General features: G+C 42.0%; 1 protein-coding gene across 4 annotated transcripts; it reads right to left on the bottom strand.

Annotated features, from left to right (window-relative positions):
• Positions 1–1,233: 1,233 nt before the first annotated feature.
• Positions 1,234–25,566, bottom strand: GTF2H1 (general transcription factor IIH subunit 1). Of its 4 annotated transcripts, none has more exons than XM_055722170.1 (15): positions 25,417–25,566; positions 21,587–21,755; positions 19,596–19,788; positions 16,913–17,075; positions 15,142–15,235; positions 14,288–14,437; positions 12,758–12,837; positions 11,831–11,961; positions 10,574–10,661; positions 9,168–9,256; positions 8,235–8,352; positions 7,267–7,357; positions 5,677–5,792; positions 4,663–4,755; positions 1,234–3,994 (listed from the first exon to the last, which is right to left on the bottom strand). In XM_055722170.1, the coding sequence occupies exons 2-15, from the start codon at positions 21,738–21,740 to the stop codon at positions 3,908–3,910; spliced, it is 1,647 nt and encodes a 548-aa protein (XP_055578145.1). In that variant the 5' UTR covers positions 21,741–21,755; positions 25,417–25,566; the 3' UTR covers positions 1,234–3,907. The 4 variants fall into 4 exon arrangements, with proteins under 4 accessions (XP_055578145.1, XP_005442815.2, XP_055578146.1 ...); XM_005442758.4 differs by lacking the exon at positions 25,417–25,566 and adding an exon at positions 24,734–24,953; XM_055722171.1 differs by lacking the exons at positions 4,663–4,755; positions 25,417–25,566 and adding an exon at positions 24,734–24,969.
• Between the last annotated feature and the right edge of the window lie 52 nt (positions 25,567–25,618).

Raw genomic sequence — 25,618 nt, 5'->3', positions numbered from 1 at the left:
GGAGATTGGGTTAGGTAATTTAACGGTTCCCCAGGCTTTAAACTCTCTACTCAGGAGCACATCTGCCATCAGTTGTCAGGGTTTACGGAGGATCAGTATTAGATCCCCAGTGATGCCCGACTGCTATTCAAACTGAAGTTGCCGTGTTCTGTTTGGATCAAGCTCTAGCTCTGGCTGCAAGGTCAAGGGAGAGCTGGGGAACAGGTCCGGAACATCACGGCTCACACACTGAAGCTCTGTTGCAACACACACGCTCCAAAGCCACTGAATATGCTGCCTGCAGACAGCAGGGATGTGCAGGTAAGCCCTTCTTTTAAGAAAGGGAAACAGGATGGAGAATAGAAAACTGGATCTTAAGCTTTCTTATTGCCTTCCCTGCTCACCCAAGTGACTTTCTGGATAAAGCAGCTGTCGCTGTTGGACAGGAGCTTTGGCAAGGCCAAGGTACACTTTCTAGCCGATAGCAATACCTCACGACAGAAACCATAAGGATGTAGTTACAGTGTAAATAAGGGAAAACAGCTGTAGCTGTAAAAAAGCATCTTAAAGAGTGGTGGGGAAAGCCACTCGTCAGGGAGAGCACAGGGCCTCGGTCATCAGTGCTTTGTCACATTAGGAAGCTGAAGATCATAGTCTAGAGAGCTACTCTGTGAGCATGCAAGAAACCACTGGTAGGAATGGCTCCAGGGGAAGGATGTCACCCCAGGCTGAGGTAGAGCTCTTGCACCGTGAAGGCTGGGCTGTTTCTCTCTCGGCATCTAAGTATTTTCATCTGCTGAAATTCACAGGCCACAAATAAGCCGAGCGAGACTTGTGTTAATACCTGTTTGAAGTTACCCCTTCTCCGTTACTAGCAGAGCTTGGACCTGAATGACCGACAAAGCAGGCGGTGCAGCCCTCCTGAACAGACAGCCGCTGGATCGATACATGGAGCAGGCAGAGCACTAACCCCTGGAGACTTACGTGGGCTTCGGTACGATCAGGAAAAGAGGGGCAGTGGCACTACTAATGGTGTAGAGACCCTGCGCAGCAGGAAAAGTTCTTGACCCTTAAAAATGAAGTAATTTGACAGTAACTGTATTGTAACCCTTCTGCTCCTGACCTCTTCTACCAGCATGAAGGCACAGGTGAGCTAGTGCTACCCACAGCGCTCTCCAATTTAGACCCGAATGGAGCCTGTTTGGGATTTAACTGAACATTAGAAAACAGCCTAAGCATTCGAGAAGACTCCACTTTAGAATTCAGTAGGGTTTATTCTACAAATCTTAGATCAATGCCAATGATACAAGTTTTATGAATTCTCATTAAAAATACAAGTCAGTATAAAGATTCCAATAGTAATATAATGCATGATGATTCTGTTTCAAAACTTAAGGAATGAATCTGGGTTTTGGACCATGCTACAGAAAAGGGGAACACAATGTAGAAAGAATATTTAGTTTACCTCCCTTACTCCAGGAGGGGCCTGTGCCTTATTGCCACAATACCTGAAAAAGCAATATGAAGTGCATAGCAGCCTTGCCTGCTCTAGGCAAAACTGGTGAATTTAATATCATAGTCCTCTTCCCGTCCCCAGTCCTGTTAATTAAGGTACATTTTGATAGCCTGATATCGCTATAATAACTTAAAGCTATTGCAACACCATCCCCCATAATGACTATAAACAACAGTCCTTTGAACTGTAAAATGCTCTTATAGCGCACTGAAACTTTGCCACCACGCTAGCCGTTTTGCCCAGTCTTTCCAGGAACACTAAAATACTGATTCAAATCAAAGGTGAATTAGTTCCCCATTTGAAACTCTCATGTCTATGGTTTTTTTTTTTTTTAATGAAGTCTCAGTGCAGCCTAATACTTAAATATGTTGTTCATAGCATCAGGCACAGTTAAGAGTATAAATCAGACATTTTCTTGAACCCAGCCCTCTGATATGATGAAAGGTGTTACAGCTTTCACTAAACAGTTGAAATTTGGCCACAAAATTGCTAGATCAAATGCTTTGGAGTGGGGGAAGACCAAAACTACCCTTTCTTTCGGGGAGCTGCCTGCGCTTACAAGAGGATTAGGCTTAATAAAGCCATACCCTACGCCTACATTTTAGGAAAAGTTTATCACAAGAGGTAACTCTTGACAAGATGTGCACCTCATCCCCCAAATGCTGTATGTACGGCTGTTGATTCCTAATGACATTTTCACCCTGCCAAAAATAACGGGTGTCTCTCTTACTGAGCCCAGTCATTTCTTGTAGCAGAACCACATTAACATCACGGAGCAGGTATCATGCATCTATCTGCGAAAGCAGACAGGGAAACTAGACTTAACAATACACATACATTTCCAAACAGAATTTTGGTGCAGACAGTGACATTTTAACTGAAACTCAGCTTTTAACAACATGTTAGCATAATACAAAAATTAAAAAAAAAAAAAAAAAAAAGGGGGGGGGGGGCAGGGAAAGCTGCTGACTTCCATGCACCAGTGAAAGAAATAAACCCTCTTGCATAAATGGAGCAGCAGCACAGAACAAGCACAGACTTGGCTATACAAATACATCTTTTCTTCTGTAGGAATTTGCCAGAATTATCCACCCAACATCACACTGTCATGTCTCAGCACCATGCCACCGGCGGGAAAACCTAGCATCAGGCCATCATGCAGGCAAATGGGAATTTCTTCTGCCGTTCTGAACATGGCTGTGCTTGCTTTGAATACGTATCATCACTCTGATTTGTCTTTGTAGTAAATGCATCTTAAACTCTTAACAGTCACGTTTAGTCAGAAGTAAAAAAAAAGTTCAGCAGCCCATACCAGGCTTCAGTACAGTCAAGATGACTACAAAATACAAGGATGTCATTAAACTGCATATATTATAGAGAACAGGTTTACTTTGCATTTAAGTCACATTTAATACAAGTTGGTCTGAAACTGTGAACGGATTCTATTTGGAACAAAGTATGGCACAGATTCCCAATATCTATGGACACTGTCAATAATACGTTTTTCTCTTTGCAATGATTATCAATTCGCCAAAAATAGTGTAACAGTCCAAAGGGAAGAGTGAAGGAAAACAGATTTAGGAGAAGAAATAAAAAGTGTCTAAGAATTGAAAATAAATGACTTCTTTTGTAAGAAACTTTATTTAAATTCATTTTTAAAAATGCATTCTCTCCTCAGAACAAATGCCACCGTAAAAAAGAAGATTGCAGTAGCACACACTTGCACTCAAAGGAAAACATGCAAAACTGATGGCTGAAAAAATTCTGCATAAAACTCCAAGACTTCAGCCAAAAGTTTGCCCCCGCGTGCCTTTAGCGGCCCCGGACCAGAAACAGCTTTCAGTGCAATGTCTCTTGCTTCCAATTGGTGGGAAAACATATGGCAGAAGCTTGTCTTCCGACAGTTACACTCTCCCAGATGTTTGAAGCAAAAACAGTCTCGGCTATATTTTAAAATATCACTGTTAAACTGTTGCAGAAAGTACAAACAGAATTCAATAAAACGTCAGAATCCAGTGAAGAAAAACTTTTGAGTTCTACCCTGTGCCATACACTTCTTTAAAAAAAAATTAGACAGAAAAACAGATTTTATTAATACACCCTCTTTAAATTTATTTCTGAAAGCAGCTCTTTATGCAAATCAAAAGCAGTTCCTGAGTAACTGCAGTAAACAGTGTCTTTTAAATATTTTTGCACCTCAGCTCTTCTGTTTTGGTTCTTCCTTGTTTTTCTCCCTAGTTTTCAAGTTTAATTTCAGTTCTTTTTCAGAAATGTGCAAGTTGAATTAGCATCGTTTCCAGAAGTCCACAGCTTGCAGGTCTTCCTGCAACAACTATAAGATCTGCACATACGCTAGGTTGTACTCCTATACCTATTGCAGATTTTGCTCTCAAACCTGTACAGCATGCATTTTCACGTCTTCTTCAGCATACGCCGGGACTGCCATGTATGGAACTTATTGTAGGCCGTCTGCAGCATCTCTTCTATATGACTTACCAACTGCAACATTAAAAGGGAAAAAAAAAAAAAAAAAAAAAAAAATCACTTTCCCAGCTACTGGAAAACAGATCCCCTCCCCTCCCTTCAATCTGCTATTCAATTGGATTCTTCCTTTTATTCACTAGGAGTCACCTCACTAAAATCAGAGGCATACCAGATCAAGAAACAAAGAAATAACTTAAGGACCCTGAGGCTCTGCTGCAAAGCGTCTGGAGAGGGAGCAGTTCAGAGGGTTACCAAGCTGAGAAGGTCACAGGGGACGCCACTCGATTGTGCCCTCTGTTCCAGTACTTGGTCTGTGACCACTTCAAGTCTGACATGGTGGGAGGCAGTTTGGAAGTTGTTAAAGTTCCACTTCATGGTGGAAGTGAAAAATGAAACATGACTTCCCTTTTTTGTTGTCTCACTCAGGTAATTTCAAATTACAGTTCTTGACAGTAATTCTGTTACAAACCCTGCCTTGTGAAACAGCGATTCTGGTATTAGCAAGTTACAGAGGGAGAGACGACATGCTTAACTGTGTACCCCGCTCCCCTCTGCCCATTTCCTAGTTAACCAACAAAAAAGCCCTAGGATAAGAATTCACAAAGCTACCATCCTCTGAGAATTACGATTCAAATTATTAGTATTGCACCCACATAATTAGAGAGATTTTTTTCCCCCCTTACATTTGTGCTTAAATACTGTCTCCGAATCTTTTCTTGGAATGGGCAGAGCTTTGTAACCTGAAATCTTTCCAAGTTGCTCCTCATTTTCACAACCTGAGAGAGACAGAAACCAGTATTACAATCACTTGCACCTAAGTTTCACTTCCTTTAATAAATTGTTCTCCAACAAAACACCTTGGAACTAACTCTGGGGACTACTTTAAGTATGTCTAGTTTGAGAAAGGAAAGTTATTAAAGTATCAGTCTCTAATGATTCCTGAGCGCGGTTGACTTTTGAGGGAAGTGCAATATGACCGAACATGCAGTATGCCACTATGATCACTATTCATTTGTCAGTAAATACTATAGATGCAATATTCACAAAAACATTTTTTTTTTTTTTTTTTTTTTTTTTGCTTCAGGCAAGGACCGTACCAAGGACTTTCAGGCCACGTTTTGCAGCAGAAAATCCAACATATCTGACTGTGATTTTTTTTACCTTTGTGATCCATGCGAGAAAGAAAAGCAACAGGAAAAAAAAGTTACAATCATATACCTGGTTGTAGACAGACGCATCTTCTTGAAGAACACTTTGCTCTAAATAACAGTGTATGTTTTGAAGCTACGATTGACTGATTTTTGCAATGGATAGAATAAGGCAAACTGTAACTGTCACTGCAGAGATTATGTCTTGGAGTTGGGGAAAGGGGGCTTTAGTCTGTGTTTTACACTGACAGTGAGAAATCTGCAGCTGGAATATAGCTGACCATTCTGATCAAAACTACCTTACAGCGACTGCTCCTGAAGGGGATTAACAAGCAGGGAGGGACAAGGATGATTTAACCAACAGCATGAGCAGAATTGCTGAAAAAGTAGTGTTTTACATTGTTTTGTGACCTTCAGTTCTACAGATGAGTAAGCACTGGACTGATTTAAAGCAGGTGTATTAGTTCTATACTCAAGTTAACGACAAACATTCTAAACCATGATCCAGCCACATCACAACCAGGGCCTCACTAGGCGGCTCCACCTTACCTTCTCTTCTAGGAATGGCGTGTTAACAGGAAAGCAGGACCAGAAGTGTCGTAGCAGTTCCCCTACTGCCACATACAAGTGTTTTAGTTCAGACTGAACGTCATTTGGCACCATCTCTGCAAGAGGAAAAAGCTTTTGTCACATCACTCAAAACTACCGTATGAAAAATGACAACGTAAGGCTGACGAATGTATATTCAGCCAATACACGTTTCTACTAGAATCACAGAAAGGTCGGCTGGGGGGGTGGAACACGGAGGTGCCTCCCTCCTGAAGGAGGACTGTCAGCAGTATTAGATCAGGTCAGCCGCTACTTACAGCTACATACGTGGAAGCTTGTATATTTTATAGAGAGACTATGCCAGGCAAAGAACGGACACCAACTTAATCCATACTAGAAGCAGCGTATTTGTGGTGTTCTAGCAGTGTGGCAGCACTGCTTCTGGGACCAGCACCTTGTTCTCTCAACAGCACAGCGCTAAATATTGTGTGGTGGATACTGCAAGCTTATCCCTCTCTCTTACGCTGGCAACGAGAATACAGCCACAGCATGCAGAAGGTGAAAAATGCAGGCAGAAACAACAAACTGTATCCCAGATACTCTTAAAGAAGAAAGGGCATCAAGGTTCAAGAACAGGGAAGGAACGACAATCATAAAATCCAAAGACAAAAAGCGCCAAGAGGTCATTAAGGATGAGAGGAGCACAACAAACTGAATAGTGGGTAGCCACTCTAGGATGAGACTGTTTGAAAAACAAACAAATTAAAAAAAAACCCACCACCCAACCAAAAAACCAAAACAAAACCAACAAGAACAGCAGTGGCCGGGGTGTAGCACTCAGTGTCAAATGGGATGGGTAGGAAAGCCTCAGTCCTGCCTGCCGACTCCTTTTCTCTCAGTACTACTCAGCTATCTACATTAGTTCATGCTGCTCTTCAGACCACAGAACAAGCCAAACTGTTATAAACCCTGCCTTGTGAGAACAGGGATTCATCTGCTGTGAGACTGAAGAGAAGTGAACTTAAACTGGCAGGAATGTGCCAACAGGAAAGGGGTGGTTGAACGGAGGTGTGAGAAGGAAGGGTAGTCTGTTTTGCCCTTGCAGTCTACCAGAAAGCTGTCCTTTTCCACAGCGGCAAGCTGTGGATCTTAAAGGCAGGCTGCAGAAAACCTAGTTCCAGACAATTATCTAGACCTCATCTCCTTAAAGCTTTCCCAGAGTACGCCTTTATTTTCTGAAATCCAGAAGGAAAAAAAAAAAAACCAAAACCACCCCAATCAGAAAAATGCTGAACAAGCAAAACCCATGATCTGTAACAGGACTTGGTATCAAGCACATCCTTCGTCACTTGCTCTGCAAAACTTTTCTCATTCATTTGCCTCAGCACTGGTGCAGCCAGTGCCACCCTCATGGTGTGGCTGGGTCGCTCTTTTTTTGCTGCTGTAACTCAGTATTACTCCAGCTACATGTTTCCATAAATTTCCTTCATCATTGAAACATATTCTAAGAGACAGATGAAAGAGCAAGCCAGGTACTGCTGTATAATGCAGTAAGATACAACTGAAGTATTATATATCCTAAATCCTTACGGTTTATGGCTTGCTGTGTTCCACCCTGCATAAGTGCTCCTCCAGGTGACAGGACTGCAATAGTGCTAGTAGCATCACCACTTGAAAGAACCTGAAGGGAGAGAGGGAGCAAATATCTCAGATCACTTCTTCCAACAAAATCTTTTTAACCTAAGTTGTATTTGAACTCCAATGGCAAAGACACAGTTGAGCAGATACAAGGGAAGTTCTGATGAAGACTCTGCTCCTCTCCAGAATTAGATACAGTGCCTTTAAGTGCTATAGCTTACGTTTTCACTGAAAGCTTTCCAATTAATTACGGCCAAACAAACTTCTTCTTTACCTGGTACAGGAACTGGCTGTGCAGCTACTTTAAAGTGAGACAGAGAACTACTGTACAGAAATGTGGCACATTCACAGTTGTGGCTGCTTTATACTTAGGGCCAAATCTAGGTTTACTAACAGAGAAAGTTCAGATACTAGCTGGGGAGACTGGCTACACAGCTACGCTGCCCTCCAGTTGCCAAGACAGAGCTTCTGTGCAGCCCACAGTGAGATCTACACCCTGCCTAAGTGTGCTTAGGACCAAAAGACCTGTTCAGTTATAAACCTGCTTACTGGGGCCTCCTCAGATCACTACATCCTGAATTTCAGGGTGCGGCATCAATAATACTGGTCTGTGCTTCAGGTTGCACAGCCATCCTGCTTTACTACTTCATACTTTTACCATTTCCTCAACAGAACATGGTAACAGTAGAATATAACTCTGAGTATCAGCAATGACTCAGTTTACTATTGTTTAGTTTGTAAACACAACAGCTCAAAAGGTATTGCCTGAAGTTGTAAAATAAACTGAATAACAGAAAACTATTGGAGATAATTAAGTTCACTCTCAAAAATTAAAATTCCAGTAGACATGAGACACAAAATTATATAGAGAGCAAGATGCTAACATCAAGAAGGGAATTTTTTTGAATGTTCTTTCATACCTGAGTTAGTTTGGGTACATATGCTTCCATTTCTTGCTTAATACTATTAAAAGAATTAATTATATCCTGACTGGTTGCATATTGCTGTGATTGAATTGGAGTTGGACCATGATAATACCTGTGAAGTGAGAAAAGAGAAAAGTGTATTAATATGAACAGTTGTTCAGATGTTTCCAATTATAGACGCTTTGCAACTGTTGACACTATCTAAATCTTATTTACTGACACAGTAAGTGCGCTGCCGCATGGGAAGAGGTTGGATTAGGGATGGTATGGCAGCAAACTAAGAGAAAAGCTTCTATTGTTGAATCTGTGAGCATCATTTTGCTAATGAGAAGCTATCTGTGCCACCTAGTTCTGGGAATATCTCTAGAATGGAAGAATTCACTCCACTTCTGATTGAAACTAAGCTAAATTAAGTTAGGTGCACACTTAGAATCGTTCTCTTCCCTGTGGTCTCACTCCTTTTCTGAAATTACATCTACTTATTTTGAAGTTACAAAAATACTAGACCAGGGAACAGTCCAAACTATCCCGACTGCACTTTTTTTTGCCTGGGAGCGGACTTTCCTCAGAATCATGTATTTCCACATGTAACACATTTTTCCACTGTAAGCTGCAACAAAGTGGTGAACTGTGAATACAGGTCTGTTCGACTTCCACAGAAATGACACGTCAAAGCCCTTCAGCTAGGCTTACCAAAACTTACCTTGCTGAAAAGCAAGATGAAATCAAAATACAAATATAAATGGGAATTATTTGGAAGCTGGTTTATGCAGGAGGTCATGTTAGGTTCCTAAACGTAGCCTAAACACACTTGAGTGTGGCACAGTAGAGACTAAATCATCCAAATCAAAAATTCTGTGCAGGCTGTGATGAGAGACCTGCTGGACTGAACATACTGACATAGCTGCGTGCATTTTGTTAACTTACCTATCGGACTTCTTTAAGTTTAGTGCAATAGTTTTAGTGCTATTATTCTTTGCTAAATCTTCATATTCAATGGACTCCTGCAGTTTCACCTAAAGTAAGTCAAATAATTACAAACATTACTAATGAGGACACAATTCAATGCATCTAGCGCTTTTTTTTCAGTTCACTGAGTGAGCAGAAGGGTTACTAAAACCTTTAGAAAGAGGAAAGTGTGGAACGGTTTACGTCTCCCTCCAGAGGGAGCAGTGCCCAATACTTTTTAAAATGTGCAATTTGGAAGTCTCGGCACTACTGCTTTTTCTGCAGATTCTGGCCAAAACTTGCAGTCTCTGCCACATCCAAAAAGTGTTCTGCTATACATAGATCATTCTTTGTACTCTCTATTTATGTCCATCCATATCCAGGCTGGCAGAAAACAGATTTCATAGCTGGCGTACTGGAGTGTAAGACCAAAACCACAGTAATTACCCAAGCTATCTGATGACAGCAGAGCTAGAGCATCAGCGGTGAGAGGTTACAGCACAGTGATACCAGACTTTGTACAATCAGAAAACTACTTCTGAAGTCTCCTACTCTCATGCTATTCTCTCCCTTCTCTCTTCATCGCATTTATTCTAGACCTGGTATATAATTTTCTCCACAGTAGAAATTGCAGCTTTTCAGGAAAGTCAAAGCTGTTGACTACCTCCACATTAAACAACATGTGTATTCTACAACCTTTTCTCGCAATATATGCAGGTTTCGAGTCCCCTTAGCATTTTCTATTTAGGCTGGCAACTCTTGCAAGAGTATTCAATTCAGCTGCAGTTTTGTAGCAGTATCTCTTCCACTTTGTGAGCTCTATGGTTAGTCTAGAACAGGCTGCTGCCCTGTATTTCAGAGCACCAGGCAGCACTATGCTTTCAGCTTAACCCCACTTCAGCTTCTGACCTCAAGATGAAGGATGCCAGGTGCCAGTTTGTCATCTCCTCTACAGACAATACACTTGATAGGTCAATACTGGTGCTTGAACACCAATATCCCTTTCAGATGGATGTTCTCTAGAAGTTTTCAGGCATTTGGAGGAAAAAGAAGGGGGGGGGCAGGCAGGGGGCAAAAAATAAAACTAGACTGAAAGGAAAGAAGCAGATTTCTGGGTCCAATCAGAAGCATGTTGGAAATTTTTATTTTCACTGAGCACTACTGAAGAGATAAACAGAGCAGTTCATCAATGTGTAATTTATTTGTGGTTAATAAAGAGGTACAAAGCCTCTGACAGGCCCTCAGCTTTGCTCAGAAGTATATAGAATGAGAACCTAAGTATCACTTCAGATGCATCATAAAACAAGTAAGGAACTTTCAGCAATCTTTTGAGAGACAGAGCTTCCAGTTCCATTCAATTAGAATTGCATCAGCTAACTTTATACCTTTTTCAGTGGTGGCTGAAAGAAATCTGAATCCCTGGAGTTTCCATCCGTACTGCTGGTCTCACTGTAATGGTCATTTTGTGCTTCTCTTAAAATAGAGAAACAGCATTAAGAAGAATTCACCTCACAGGAAACATAAGATACAAGCTAGAGACAAAGTAAATACATCCGTTTCAAAAACTTTATATGCACGTTCACATACTGTACGTCAACTTTTTTCCCCTCACATCTTCATTTCTAGCAGTTGATCTAGATAGAAGGAACCAACTCCTCAAATAACTGTGTTTGTCAAGGAGGAAATTCGACAGCAGGGGAGGGTGCTTCCCCCTCTCTTCAGAAAGATCAGCTTGCCAACGACTCCAGTGGGACACAGCGAAATCATGACTACATTAGAAACACTTTGCATACACGCTTACGCCAATCAGGTGTTAGCAAAACGACGGGAGCCCTGAGATACTACTGTTTCAGAATGAGAGCTATTGTTTGGTCTCTTTCTGTACTGAGAAACAGAAACACACATTACCCAGCAGAGATTGTTTAAGGTCCAGTGTTCGATTTGTGCAAGACTGAAGAACATCACGAGGGAGCGCAGCTACGCAGAAGAAAGTATTTAACTCAGATCTCTCACGCTTAAGGCCTGTAGGATTTGGGTAGAGTAGCAATCCTTTGGTGGTTCTCTAGAAACCAGTCGTAAAGCAGACTTCACATCAAACCCATTTCATATTTCTTTTAAGAAGTTTCATTTGTAAAGTTCACTGTAAATATATGGGACGGCCCGATACATTTTATTTTTGGATCAGGGGCAGGGTACTGCACCAGAGGAATCTTTCATTTGATCCACTTTGCTTCCTCATGTACCTAAGCATGCACCCTACTACAGGAAGCCCCAGCGGACCTGCTCCTGGAAGGCAGGCAACACGAACTGCCTGCACCACACCTCACCTCCACACGGCCAACAGAACACTGCTGCTGCAGCCTTCACCAGGGCCGGAGAGCTAAGGCAGAAACAGCCTTGCCTTTACCTGCTTTGTATGATCACTCAGCTAAAAATAGCATTTTTCATCTCAGGCAGCTCTGAAGAACTTTCATAAAGTAAAATGGAACCTAAAGGTATTTTCCTTTCCAGAACAAAATATTTCATTCATAAAAAATTTAAAAAAAAAAAAAAAAGTTGAATGAGTAATTGAAGATGTATTTTTATTTTGGAAATTCCTTAAATTTGTTACAAAAAAGCTTTTGCACAACACTGAAACTTACTGTTTCCTGAGGCCAGCTGCAAGGACCATGGCACTGTGATGATTAAAGCGTTTTATAATGGCAGCGTTGCTACTTTCTCTGGCAGATTTTGAGGCGTTTGATGTAGAGGCCACAGAAGCAACACCATAGCCCTACGAAGAAAACAACATTAGCTACCTCCTGCCCAAAACCAGAAGGACAATTCCCTGTTTTCCATTGAGTCAGGAAGCCTGCCACCTCCTCTGAACTCTAATGAGAGCTACTGCATCATCACCTGAAGCAGTATTTTCCTACCCTGCCCCACCATTACCTTATGTACTTCAAAATAATCTCCACAGACTGTTTTATTCTGCTAACCCCTGGCAGTTTAGAGGTGTCTGAGAGAAGAAAAAAATTTGTAACAGATCACTTACTTTGTAAGACCATGATCTGTTATAAGTAAAAAGAGAACTGGCTTAAAAAAAATTTAAACAGATGGCCATTGATGGCAAGGAAGAGCCAGCAATTGTTGCACTGACCTCTTTTTAACGTCTGGTGGGACACCAGCAGCCCACAGGCTACATGACACCGGTCAGAAGGATGTGATACCAGTAGGAATTCAAAACACCTCAAGCCTTAATGTCAGCAGTGTCCCCAGTTACCAGGTCACTGAAGGCAACTCACTTGACCCCACATGCAGTTTCACGCTTGCAACTGCAAACCTCAAAAGCAAACCAGTGCATGCCTCAGATGTACCTATCCTGAACTCTTAGTCCACTTTCAGACTCTTGGCTTCATATTTCATCACAAAAAAAAACCCAAAAAACAAACAACCCCAAAAGTTTAAGTTAAATCAACAGCAGGAAAGTGCATCTTTTTGTAGTTATTTTAACAGAAGGATCCACTTTCTCCTTACACAAAACTAAGCTCAGGGTGGGTGTTTGTTTTTTCTTTTTGCCAACTACTTACTTCATCTAATGTCTTATCTTCCAAAGCTGTTAAATCTATCAGGGGGTTTTTTACTCCTTGAGACACCATTGTTTTCAGCCCTGTATGGAACAGAAAAACACAAGAAAAACTGTATCTAAACAAATAGAAATAACTGTGGAATAAATAGATTTAAGCTTTAAAAGGAGCAGACAAAGGTTCTGCAGATGCCCAAGTACCACCGTGACTAAAACTTTCAACCCTTTTCAAATTACCATTTAAAATAAGCAATAAACTTGGAAAGTTATTGTAAAAGATCACTCTATGTGGATAACTGGCTAGCTGAAAAGGGTCACATAGACATAGTCCAGCTGGCTGAACAAAAATGCACATCGCTCTCAGCTTATCTGAAGTAAAGCAAAATACACTGTCTTTGGCTGTCCTTGTTACACAATAACAGGAAGATCGCGGTGGGAAAAGAATGTTGCAGGTGGGAACAGATAACTACAGGAGAGAAACAAGGGGCAGGCTTGGTATTTAGGCAACTAACCAATAATGAGCTTAACTTTTGTAATATGTATGAGCTAATTATAAGAAGGCATAAAAGGTGACTGTAAGAGACAATAAACGAAGTCTGCTGATCACTCATATTGAGTGACTGTGTCTTCCCTCCGTCGCAACAACTCTACTCATTAGTGCAGTCTTCATCAGCTTCTACACATCACTGAATATTGTTTGGTAAAAAAGAAATGAAAATTTAAGATGCAGTTACATTAGCAGTATTAGTGGGAACCGGGAAGCCGTAATTGTGCGCTGCTTTTAATTTTGGCGCTGTTTTTCTGCCCTGTCTTGGGTCGAATGGCAATTTATCTGATGATAGCTTGTGAAGTGTTGTGGATTCCTAATAGAATGCTTTCATTAGAATACATATTAAAGAATAGTGTTAAGTGATCTCAGCCCTCCACACTTCTGTATCATCACAAACCTATCTCAAAAGTTCAATAAAAACTCAAGTTAGGTAGTATTTAAGATTTCACGTTAAACATGTTGACAGAGAACAGGGATGGCAACTCCTCTGGAAAATCTTAAACAAGATCCATATCAGTCTATTACTGAAAACTGATCCATAACAAAAACTATACCTGTTGTAAATTACGCACTAACCACAACATGAAGCTTCATGTAAACAAAGTTATACCATAGTAATAATAACATAGCATAATCAATCTAGCATGACAGCATATTATGGAATTTATCACAGATTTGTTATTGCATGGGTTGCAATAAAGCTTATTCCTAGTGCTACCACCTCCCAAAGGCTAATTTATTTCAAGAAACGCACTCACTATGAACCATGCCAAGAACAGTAAAGCTATAGCTAATTTTCAATGACAAAGTGTAGCTTTCACTTTACAGTTTGACAAACAAGATGCTGAGTAAACAAACATAAGCAACTTCAGCTCTGACTTCAGCTTTGCTAGGTTTACTACATATACATCTTGAGTGTTGTGCTCTATGATGTAACTAAGACCGTAGCACGGCCTAGTGCAGAAACAAAATCAAAAAGCTTACCTTTTTCATCCAGTTTGGCACATTCCGCAAAGAGGTCTTTTGAGCCTGTATTGAGCCTGTCCCGATGGAAATAATGAGACTGAAAAAATCGTGTCCAGAATTCCTTCTCTGTCATGTTATGTGGAACATTTTCTGCATATTTCATTTTTACTGTGAAGAGAAAACATAATGATTACAAACTGTTCCTCAAATCTTAACATGGTATTTTACGTTAAAATGTCCTTGCTTGCTGCCTTGCTTTCTAACGCCGCCTTCATTCATGTTGACGTAAAGGAATGCAGTAGCTAAGCAAGAGCAAACAGGTACTCCTTTATGCCCTGCAATGCTAGCCACTGCTTTGAAAAGAAATGCATGTAACAGTGGTCTGAATACTCTAATTTGAATTGCACACACACACACAAGAAGTCTGATTTGCCAGAGTTCTTGTTATTCTCAGAATGAATCTAGTCTTCTTAACTAGGGGCCAAAATTAACTAGTGTCAGTGTTCAATACAGTGCAGAGGCATGACGAAAATCAGATTCTTTTCCTCTCAAAGGTGATTTCATGAAAAGTAACAATTAATCAAAATGCTGAGTAGTATCTATCAAGTATCTACACACAAATATATTAAAAAAAAAAAAAAGGGGGGGGGGGGGCTGTCGATGTAACAAGTTACAACGTTTTCATTTCAAAAGTCTGTTTTAACACATGCTTCTTCCCATCCCTCAAATGAGGCCAGGAAAGAAATCCAGAAGACTGAAGATAGGGTCTTGTATAATTCCAGGCTCAGACTAACATTCTAGTCTTCCCACAGAAAGATAATAAACCCTAAATCTTAAATACATCTATTTGTTATGTAAAGTACTATTCTTACCTGCAGGATATGTTCGGAATATGGATTCAATGATATCTGAAGTCAAATTATACCTCAGACCATTGCAGCCATCTGTTTGAGGCCGTACATCAGCCTAAGAAAAAGCACAGGGGGAGGAAAACCAGTCATGTCTGAATGCCTTCTGTAACTGAAGAAGGAAAAGATCTGGCATCTTGCAATCAAATTCTGCTGCAGAGAAAACAAGCTTCTCGTTCCAATAATCCATGGCATATTTGATCATAAATAGGTATTTTTAGAATGAGAATTGAAAGAGCATGCATTACTTGCTTTATTATACTCGCCACTTCAAGGAAGATACAACAAGTAGACTGTAAGCTTTAGAAGATGGAAAGCAAAGACCACCGTAAGTCAAAAGCTGTGCTTAGTTTAATATATCCTTGTTTCAAAGTAAAAATAGGCATGTTTACTGTATACGCCTAATCTTTTATTGCTTGTTCAACAATTCAGTTAGTGAATAATCAGCGATGACAATGAAATGACAGAAAAGGATTTATGGCTCTTATACCTTATTTCCTTACACAGTAAAAGCATCTCAGTATAACTGGTAAATAACATTGAACTTAAAAATTGAGCGTAAGCGTTAGTCAGAACTTGCAAGTTAAATCTCAGTGATCTCTTTGTGAAGTTCTGGAGCAAGCAAGTGCTCGGTCCAATTCTCAGCAACAGGAAGAAGTGTACGATCGCATATGCGGCATTCTTTTCTTCATCGTCCTATACACCCAAATTCTAGCTTTTGTACCACCTTCTTCATTCTGAGCAGGGTCAGACAGTTACTTAACTGGGAAGTAGGGCACAAATACCTGAAATTTTCTTCTTCACAAATACAGAGTGCCACAACCAGTTATTTTAAGAAAGCTTCAGTTTTGAAGGTTTAGGGTTTTTTGGTTTGTGGTGGTGGGTTTTTTCAATGTTAAATTGTAAGAATAATGGGAGACAGGGAATCAGAGCAAACAAGGTCATTTGGTAACTGGTTTGGTCTTTCTAGGGGGGGAAAAGCAAGTGTTTGTACAGTGGCTAAGTCATAAACCAATTCCCACCTCCTCTTCCCCTCCCAAACTCTTGATGTGTGTACAGTCATTACCAAGGCGGAAATGGGATTCCAGCTAAAGAGTCATAATTGGTATGAATTTTGTTGCAGAAGCAGAAATGTGTCTCTGTGGGAGGAACCTGGATTGTATCTAGATTACTTTTAGACTGCACTCATATGGAAGCATGGTTTCTGCAAATGGTTAACAATTGAAAGCTGGGGAAAGAGAGAGATAAAACAAGCCTTCAGATACACATGTTGTTCTTCAAGTAGCTGAAAGCATGTACTGGTTTTAAAAAATTGCAAGGGAATACCACCTTTTGCATGGAAAGTCTTGCAGCTTCACCTATGCATGTCAATGCTGCAACAGATACCCTTTTTAACTTACTGAGTTAATACACTGTAATCTAGTGACTGTAAGTTTGCCATTATTCCTGTTTTACGGAAAGTAGAGCAGCAGTATAAACATCAGCCTACTGTTAATATGAACTTTGAGCATCTTACATTGACAAAATTTTGAGGTTGCAGATTTGCGTAAAACCTTTGCTTTCTGCTCCTCTGCCCTGCCCCCTGTACTCTTGCCATAGTCTAACTAGCACGTGGACAGATGTTAAGCTGAGGAACCAGGAAAGAACAGCATCAAACTATATGGGAATAAAGTACATGAGCAAACTCTCCCCAATTTGTTTGCCTAAAATCCTTTAAGTTAGAAGCTCAACATACCAGAAATGCTGCAGAGATGCCCACATCCTGCTTACTAGGTGCTGCTGAATTATCCCCTGCATTCAGGCTTAGACGGTTGGCCCAGAATTCTTCAGCGCTGATTACTTGGCTCACAACAAGGTCTTTATAGAGCTGAAACAAAACAGGATCTTCTTGCAGCATTCTGGTAAAAGAATGTATTAAATAGAATTGAAATGCTGCAGAATAAATCACTAGGATTTCCATAAACAACGTGAGATCACAAAAGGAACAGAAACCAACTTTTCTTTCAAAATGCTGTGCATTTCTTAACAAGATTGTCTAAACAACCAACCTCAATAGCTGTATTTGTCTCAAAAGACTTACAAAATGACTAAACAAAAAGTTTAAGGAATAGCATTAAATGCTAGAAAACAGCAATGCCTAAGAAAAAGCTAATGTGGGATTAACGTCTTGCCCTAAAATAGTCTGTTGTGCTCTCGTGTCTTTGCACATCCAGGACTGGAGTCTCCTGAACTGTAAAAGCACAATGAATTTTCTTGAACTTCCATAACAAATGTCTCATGGGGCAGGAAGGAGATTTCAGCATTATTCAATTCCTGTTAAAGATCTTAAAATTCAGTAGTTACGGGTCTCTGTTCTAGTGCAGAATAGATTACAAAATAGGCATGGGATAAGATACCTTGAAACACACGTTACCTTGAGCTGTTTGTTCATTTATGTTTCTGCTGGTGACAGTAGGATCTTCATCCCTTAACTATCACATGCAGCACAAGCGCTACAGAAACGTTCAGTGTCACCACTTCCACCAGGGAATAACATTTACAAAAATTATCATCCAAATAGCAACTATCAACCTCACTATCCAACATGCAAAGAATGTATGCACCTGAAACTTCAGTTAATTAATGTTTAAGCAGCTTTCCATATAGCTGTGTACCTAATTTGAAATCCACTAGGCTATTCTCAGGGAAACGCACACACAAGTTCACAATCTGCCAATAACCTCAACAATCTAGCATGTACTTCAGTCTTGGATCATTTGCAAACAAGCAAAACAAAAAAAAAAAGAATCTTATAAATACACAGTACACGGTCTAGGGAAGAACACAGATAAACTGCATTCTGGCCTGAATGAAAGTCTGTAGCTGCTCTAAGGATGAAGTAGGATGAAGTGGAAGTGAAAACTTTGTGGTAGGGCAACCCCATTATGTTTTAACCACCAAGTTTTTTCCCGTTTTGCTTCTTGGTACAAATATGGATTAGTGGCAATTCTTACAAACTTGTGCAGCAGAAAGCAGTCTGTCATTTTAATTATTCCATTAAAACCTGCAGGTTTGGTATATACCTGACCCCCACCTCTCAAAAAATGGAGGAAGTGCCACAGGGACTCTGGATGTAGCACCCTTCCAGAACAGGTGGAAACTTTTTTTTTTTTTGCCTCATCTGTTGCAAATTAAGCTAATGAAGCCCCATCACTAGACTTGGACTTACAATAATCAAAAGAACACTATGACTGATTCTGGCTTTTCTGTAACTAGAAAAGCTCTTAATGCCACAAGGCATAATACAGTAAAACTCCATTTAAGGATACAAAGACTCAAAGCTAAGACTGCCCACATACTCAGTATTAATACCGTTAGAAATACGGCACACAGCATAAACAAACAAGTATGGTAACAGTGCCAAAGCAGCTTGCACTGCTGTAGACCTTAGTGGTCACTGCAGTACTGGAAGCAGTTAATCCTGGATGTGTCAGAGCTCTAGCACAAGGGCTCTTGCCCTTCTGCTGGGAAATCTCCTTGTGAAGATCCAATCTGCCCAATGAGGCAACGCTCCTATGTTTTGAAAAAAATCTACCTTTAACTTACCTAAGTTCAAAGCTAGAACAGTCTTTGGAAACAGAAGCTAGTAGATACAGGATTCACAGCAGATGCTAGAATGAAGTGAAACTCATCTGGGGGGATGAAGAGAAGGGCGCCCTATGGCTCCAAGGACCGGTTTAACACAGATATTTTAAAGGAATGAAAGCATATCTCAAAATCCCTTTTGGGAAGAGGGCTTAGGTCCTGAACATCTTCTCAAAGCATTTTTTAGAATAAACATCCTGTATTCCAAATAACAAACTATTGCATCTCACTTGAGATGCATGAAAATACCTAGCAATTTAGAAGAGTATATAAAACACCAGGAAAGATTTGAGGGGGAAGAGGTTACACAGGAAGGGAAAAAAACCACCACAACCCACACCCCCCCCAAAAAAAAAAAAAAAAAAAAAAAAATGAATCAAGGAAGGTGAGAACTTCTTGAAAAGAAAAAAAAATATCTTTCAAGCAGCTTCTATAACTGATACATACATACTTAAGAAGACTAAAGAGACAGACTGCCAGTTGGGTGCTTTCATCTCATATCCATGGATAACAAAGACTGGGTGGCAGCTGGGCTGGCTGCCTTTACACCTCAAGAACGTGTCACTCAGAACACAAGTACAGTCTCAACATGTTACAGTTACGTAAGTCTCAAGGAACTGCCTCTAAACTGAAAGTGGAGAGATTTTTACTAGGGAAACACATGTATATCACCAACGATGTTGAAATAACAACTGTTAGCAGAAATACACTACAGTTAGGTAACAATTAAAAAAAGAAAACAAAAACCCCAAGAAACCAACAAAAAAAACCCCTTAAGGCTTCTTTGCCTTTACCTGTTCTTCTCCTCAAGTTCTTTATTAGCTTTCCTTTTGAACTTGGGCAACAGTTGTTGAAGAAGATCCTTTACTGCATCTCGCTCCTTCACTGCTGTGCTTTCATTGGAGAAGTGAAAGTTGGTTGTGTCCCCTGCGTGCAATACTAGCTGAAGCTGAATTTTAGCTTTACCTTCTGGACTGATTTTCTGGCCTAGATTACACAGAGAGTATTAATTAGCAACAGACAGTAAGCTTATACAAGAAATTCTCTACCCTAGAGTATTTGCTTATAAGTGGTTAGCCTCATCATCCCATTTTATCATTATCCTGTGTGTGATTTTCAGCCATGAAAGGGGAACAGACTGTCTTCCCCTTAAATTGGTTTGAAGCCTCCACTTTGTTCTCTCTAAAACACAGACACCAGTAGCCTGTTGCTCAGTATCCTTCAGCTACTGCTCAGCAGACCTGATTCATCCTTGCATTCCCCACATCCTCTATTAGAAAACTGCTGCAAATTAGATTGTCATCACCTGGGCACTTTAACCTGGTACCGATCCAGGCTGCTGCCAGAAGGTGACAACCTCAATCCCCCTTTCCACTTCTTCCTGCTGCCTTTCTCGTACAATTGTTAGTGCCCCTGCAGCAAGCTGAACCAAGGAACTGATCCACTGAAAAGGAACCCCCTTCTGTTTTCCAGCCAGACCAGTTCCCACAGAAGAGTGGTAAGAAAGCAGATGCAGGCTGGGGGAACAGCAAAGGTACGCTGGTTTCAGGTGGTGTGGGCAAGCACATTTAGCCACTAGTACTCCTAAAGTCGATCACCAGTGCCTCCAAGGTGCTATTACACCCCATGACTCATAAGAAAAACCTAACTCCTGCTTCTTTTCTTGTAACCAGAGGGAGCAGAAGCTAGAACGAATACGTTTATGGACTGTTCAGCTATACTGACTTCAGTGGAGCAGTGCAAATGGCACTAACCTAGCTTTGAATCTTACCCCTTTCTCCAGTGCAAGTGGGAGACGGGAACCAGATGTCATCACTAAATCATCATCTCCATTGTAAAATTACAAGTACCACCCCCCCACCCCCCATTTTATTTTTTATTTTAGATGACATAAAAGAGCATCTTTCATCGAAGTTACAAAGGCTTGTACGTGTAAATCTTTAAAATATAAGCTCTGCTTAATTGTAAGTAAATAGCTAAATAAAACCTTCATGAAATTGGTAATTATAGGTGAACAGAGCTTTTAAACGCCTTATCACAGCGTATCGGTTCTGATCCATCACACACTTTTGACTATGCTGCAGTACTCATATGTGACTTTAATCAGCAATAATCACAAAACCTTTACCAAGTGACATATACAACCTTCTTTTTATTCCTTCTTTGGCATTACAGCACATGGAATATGAGCACTAACTAGAGCCAGAAAGACAGCATGCTACAGACATCTACTGTTTAGTTCTGACTTGCGAGTACTCTGCTGTTGCAACAGCAAACACTTATTCAGAATGTTACTAGTTAGGCCAAACTACAGAAGCTAGCGCTTCTGAAGCTATGGTCTGCTGGATGAATATAAAAAGCGAGGTTCCTTTTATATGAAAATTGAAACAGCTTTAGATGCATAGTTTAATAGATGACATGCCAGGTAGTCTCTGTGTCAGATCCTGAAAATCCTATACTCTTCCTCAGCCGTCCTCCCACAACGGCATGGCATAGATCATTTTTCTGTTCGATTCATTGCAGAAGTTTACGAGAAGTTAACAGTAAATGCAGTCTAACTTAAACATCTGAAGCCTACAGAAGTTCTGCAGTAGCATCCTTAATAAACTGGTGACACTTCACTATGGTCCTGATCCTACATAAGATAACCAGCTCAAAGATCCAGACCCCTGCAACCTTCCTAACTTACCTATGAGTGTCTTATGGCAAATAACCTTTGGGTTGTATTTAAATGTTTATCGAAATACGGCTTACTGAAGCTGGAATAGGAAAAGCATTCACTTACATTTTATGTCTGCATACATATGGCTGACTGTGAAACGGTCTTTGCCTTCGGGTGCCCATGCTATCCTTTCAGCCATAAGGTAGAGAGCTCCATCCTGCTTCTTCTGACGTACCTTCTTTACGATCAGTAACACTTCTTCAGATGACGTTGCCATTGTGGTTATAAGGAACTATTAAAAACATGCAGTTGAGCTGATCAGTATAATTATTTTTGCAGTAACTCTTTCACTACTCCTATCTACATCAAAGTATTACAACCCATATTTACTTATTAACGCCCACATTCTTGAAACATTCCAGATAAACGTGGTCCCCTCTGTCAGTGCAATCAGCGAATTTACTTACAGAAAGTACCAAAATAATTCATCTATTTAGACTGCTGATACTGCTTCTGCTCCAGTAAAAGACCCGCAAATCTTACATTTAAACTGATAACCAAACTTTCTTTTTTTAATGTTCCTTTACTGGCTTTTTTTCCAAGTTCAGAAAAATACTGAATCCAAGCAATGACAAATTCCAAATCTCCTCTGGCATTTGGCAGCCATTCTCTCCTTCAGTGCGAATGGCAGATGTTAAGTCATTTCAGAAAAGGGAAGGATACAAGGTATGTGAAAAATCACGGATTTTCAGTTGTTGGTGCTAGATACAGTAGCCCAGTTACACTCCTGTTCTTATTGTGGTGGTTTTCGCCCAAGCCTTGAACAATGTTTTTTACACTCAATTCCAGCTGGCCAGTTTCCTGTCCCTCTCCCGCAAAGTCCAAGGGACTAATGCTATAGTACTTCAATACAATGGCAATCTTGTCAGCAGTCTCACATCAACAAGCCTTTTGATACTTGCTGCATTCTTCTCCCCAGCAGTCACTACCATTCCCCTCTACAGGTTCACCCTACAGCCTTAAATGTCTGAAGAGATTAAGGAAGCTGCAAGTATGACTACGTTCTACCAACAGACTGTTGTCCACCTGTCACGAAATTAAAACTTTGATATATTTGCCATCAATGTGTAGTCTGTCCAATTGCTGTATTTTGTACATCATAAACTTCACTATTGATATGTAGAATAGTATTTTCGAATGCCGATATGCATGTTTCACATGTTTTAGAATAGCTGTAATATTTGCTGGGGCCATAGCAACCTGTATCAGCTGTCACACTAATAGTAGGTATCACAAAATGGTAATTCTAAGCATTTAAATTCACATTCATATTCTTTTCTAAAAAAAACCCCAGCATCAAGATAGGATATTTCACTCTGATAATCTGGACAGTAGCATAGCATTCTCTTCAGCAAAACTCTTACAAGCCCATCTCCAAAATGAGTTAACGAAAATACTAAACGGAAAGACTTAATGGAAAAAGGGCTCTGCACTTAAGCTTTTCATTTCAGTCATCCAAAGCTTGGCCAAAAACTTCAGTGATGCTGAGCTGAACGTGGGGTTTCACATCAGCACCACTGCAGCAGTCACTGGAACACGCTGTGCCACATTGAGAGCAGCCCTGCTAATACTTCTCTCCCAAAGAAAACTGCATGGCATGATTTCAGGACCGTTTCCTAGCATAATCCATTACAGTCTCCCCAGCAGCAGCATTATTCTCTTTCACTGCTATCCGCACTACCATTTTATGCAGTTTCCTGTTGCAGGTCTGTAGTCTCTCATCAGCACCTTATCCTTACCGGAAAAAGGCAGCTGGCCACAGACTCACTAGAAACCTCAACACATGCAAGACTAAGGATTTTGACTTTCCCCCGCCCCCTTCATTACTTTACAGTCCTTTAAGGTCATTATCATCCAATGCAGTAAAGACAAAGCCACAGAATGCAAAGGAATTAAACCTGTACTGAACAGAAAGAAAAAGGCAGGCATCTCCATAGCCAGGCTCATTCTGATGCAAGATGCTTTGCTTTTCTACCACGGTGTTTCACCCACCTACAACCAGTCTTTCAACTATGGAAGAAAATGATCAGCAGCTAGCAACTTCTGCTTTACAACCGCAGCGTTTCTAGCACAGTGCCCTGCAGTGTGCAAACTGTGAATGCACAATTATCCCACAAGTGGCTCATTCTACCTTCTGGGAGGGTGAACACACTAGCTCACTGCTGTTCTTATTTATGTCATTGCTGTGCTTCCTTTTTCATGCAGTGATTTACGGTGGCAGTAGGATGATACAACTCACAGGCACAGCAAGCAATACCCAAAATGGAGAAAACCTCGAGCTGCCTTTTGAACAGTAAATCAGAAAGAATAAAAAAATATTGATTATCAGGATTTAGGAAAGTTACCATCTTTCACTAATGAAAGCAAGATGGCTTCTTGTTACAAGAAGTACAGGACAAATTCTAAAATAGAAATCTCGCCTAGCTGCTAGAAAAGCATGAGGATGGACTCCTACAGACTGCAGAGGGGAAGGCTACGTCCTCGCTACGCACACACAGTATACAAGTAATTTTCTTTTCTTTTTGGAACACTTAAGGCTTACTTTACAGAAAGGTAAGAGCCATCAATGATCTGTGCCTGCCCAAATCTCATAACCTCTATATTTAACAACTGAAGTTTCCAGGAATCGGTACTGCAGATGATGACACTGCTGCTCAAAGGGACAAGAACTGCAACATGCATGCGGCGAAATTCTGTTATTTTACAGCTTTAAACGATAATTTTAATCTGCTGCTAAAAGAAACAGCATCAGAGTTCTTCAGCTGCAGATTTTGGAAGACAGATATTTCTCTGGTTCAAGTATCTTCCAGAACAGGAAGGTCAGGCATGGTTTATTTTAAATTCTTCAGCAGTAGAGCTTTTGAAGTGATGGTTAGTATTTCCGAGAAGCATTTTGATCCATCAGTAGCACTAACGCACAGGGTATGACCTGCCATCAGGCCTGTCTTGAGGATGGGAATTTCAGCTGCAGTTTACAACTGGAAAGGTCTATCAGGAAGCTTCAGTGATGGCATTAAAAAAAAAAAAAAGTCCTGTTCTCTTATCCACCTATAACCCCTCCCAGCAATGTGGGAGTAAACGCAGCTTCTGGAAATGCCATCAAATTCCAACAGCTATCCTTCCTCCCACACAGCAACTCTTCCTAACCACCTTATAAAACCAAGTGCCTCTCCGCTCCGCACACCGCCTGCCCCGAAGGCTCTCCGTTACCTGCACATCGCTCCAGTCTCTTCCCATGGGGTTGGCCAAGTTCTGAGGAGAAATGCGGGAAACCTTCCCACATGCCACTAGCCCCGGCCGGGTGCGGGGCTGGCAGAGCCGCTGCAGGCCCTGCCGCCAGCCCCCCGCAGCGGGGCAGCCCCCCGAGGGGCAGCGCCAGAGCCGGCAGCGGCGGCGGCACAGCGGGGAGCTGCGACAAGTGCCACCTGCCCGGGCCGCCGCCGAGCTGAGGGGACCCACCGCACGGCCCTCAGCCCGCCGCCAGGCTCGGCCCGGCCCAGCCTTCCCCTGCCCGGCTCCGGGGGCCCCGGCCCGCTACTGCCAGGGCCCCCCTTTGTCTGCGGCCCGACCCCGGCACCCAGCCCTGGGGTGAAGCCCGGCGCCCCCCTCCCCGGGGGGTGCGGACCGGCGGCTGCCGCCGCGCCTCTCGCCACCTCCCCTCCCGGCCCCGCCGCCGTTACACGCCCGCCGGCTGCGAGGGGGCAGGGGCGGGGAGCGGGAGGCCAAAGGCCACGGCGGCAGCGCGCCCCGCTCCCGCTCCCCCGCCGCCCCCGCGGAGGGAATCACTGGGGCGGCGCGGCCGGGAGGCGGATCGGGCCCCGCCGTCGTCCCCCCCGGTACAGGCACAGTCGCCTCCGCCGCCTCCCCGTCCGCCGCGGCGCCGGGCTCCTTACCGTGCGGGCGGCGGCGACGGCTCCAGGCTGCTGCCGGCGGGAGGGGCCCGGGGCGGGAGCGGGCGCTACGGGGGTCGGGCCGCCGCCGGGGCCATGGGGCGGGCAGGGGGCGGGCACGTGACCGGAACAAGCCGCGGGGCGGGCGGGGGAAGAGGACGGGAGGGGGGACGGCGCCCGCCTCACGTGACAGGGGAACGGGCCG

Source organism: Falco cherrug, chromosome 10, assembly GCF_023634085.1.
Source record: "Falco cherrug isolate bFalChe1 chromosome 10, bFalChe1.pri, whole genome shotgun sequence".
NCBI classification, from domain to species: domain Eukaryota; kingdom Metazoa; phylum Chordata; class Aves; order Falconiformes; family Falconidae; genus Falco; species Falco cherrug.
The sequence above is the reverse complement of the archived record's forward strand: the minus strand, read 5'-3'. Positions and strand labels throughout refer to the sequence as shown.

Excerpts from the sequence above, each read along its gene's own strand:
- GTF2H1 (XM_005442758.4), bottom strand. The coding sequence starts at position 24,760 with ATGGGAAGAGACTGGAGCGATGTGCAG. Across the intron at positions 21,756-24,733 it reads GAGACTGGAGCGATGTGCAG|TTCCTTATAACCACAATGGC; the intron begins GTAACGGAGAGC and ends TGTTTTTAATAG. Across the intron at positions 3,995-4,662 it reads GACAGTATTTAAGCACAAAT|TTGGTAAGTCATATAGAAGA; the intron begins GTAAGGGGGGAA and ends TTAATGTTGCAG.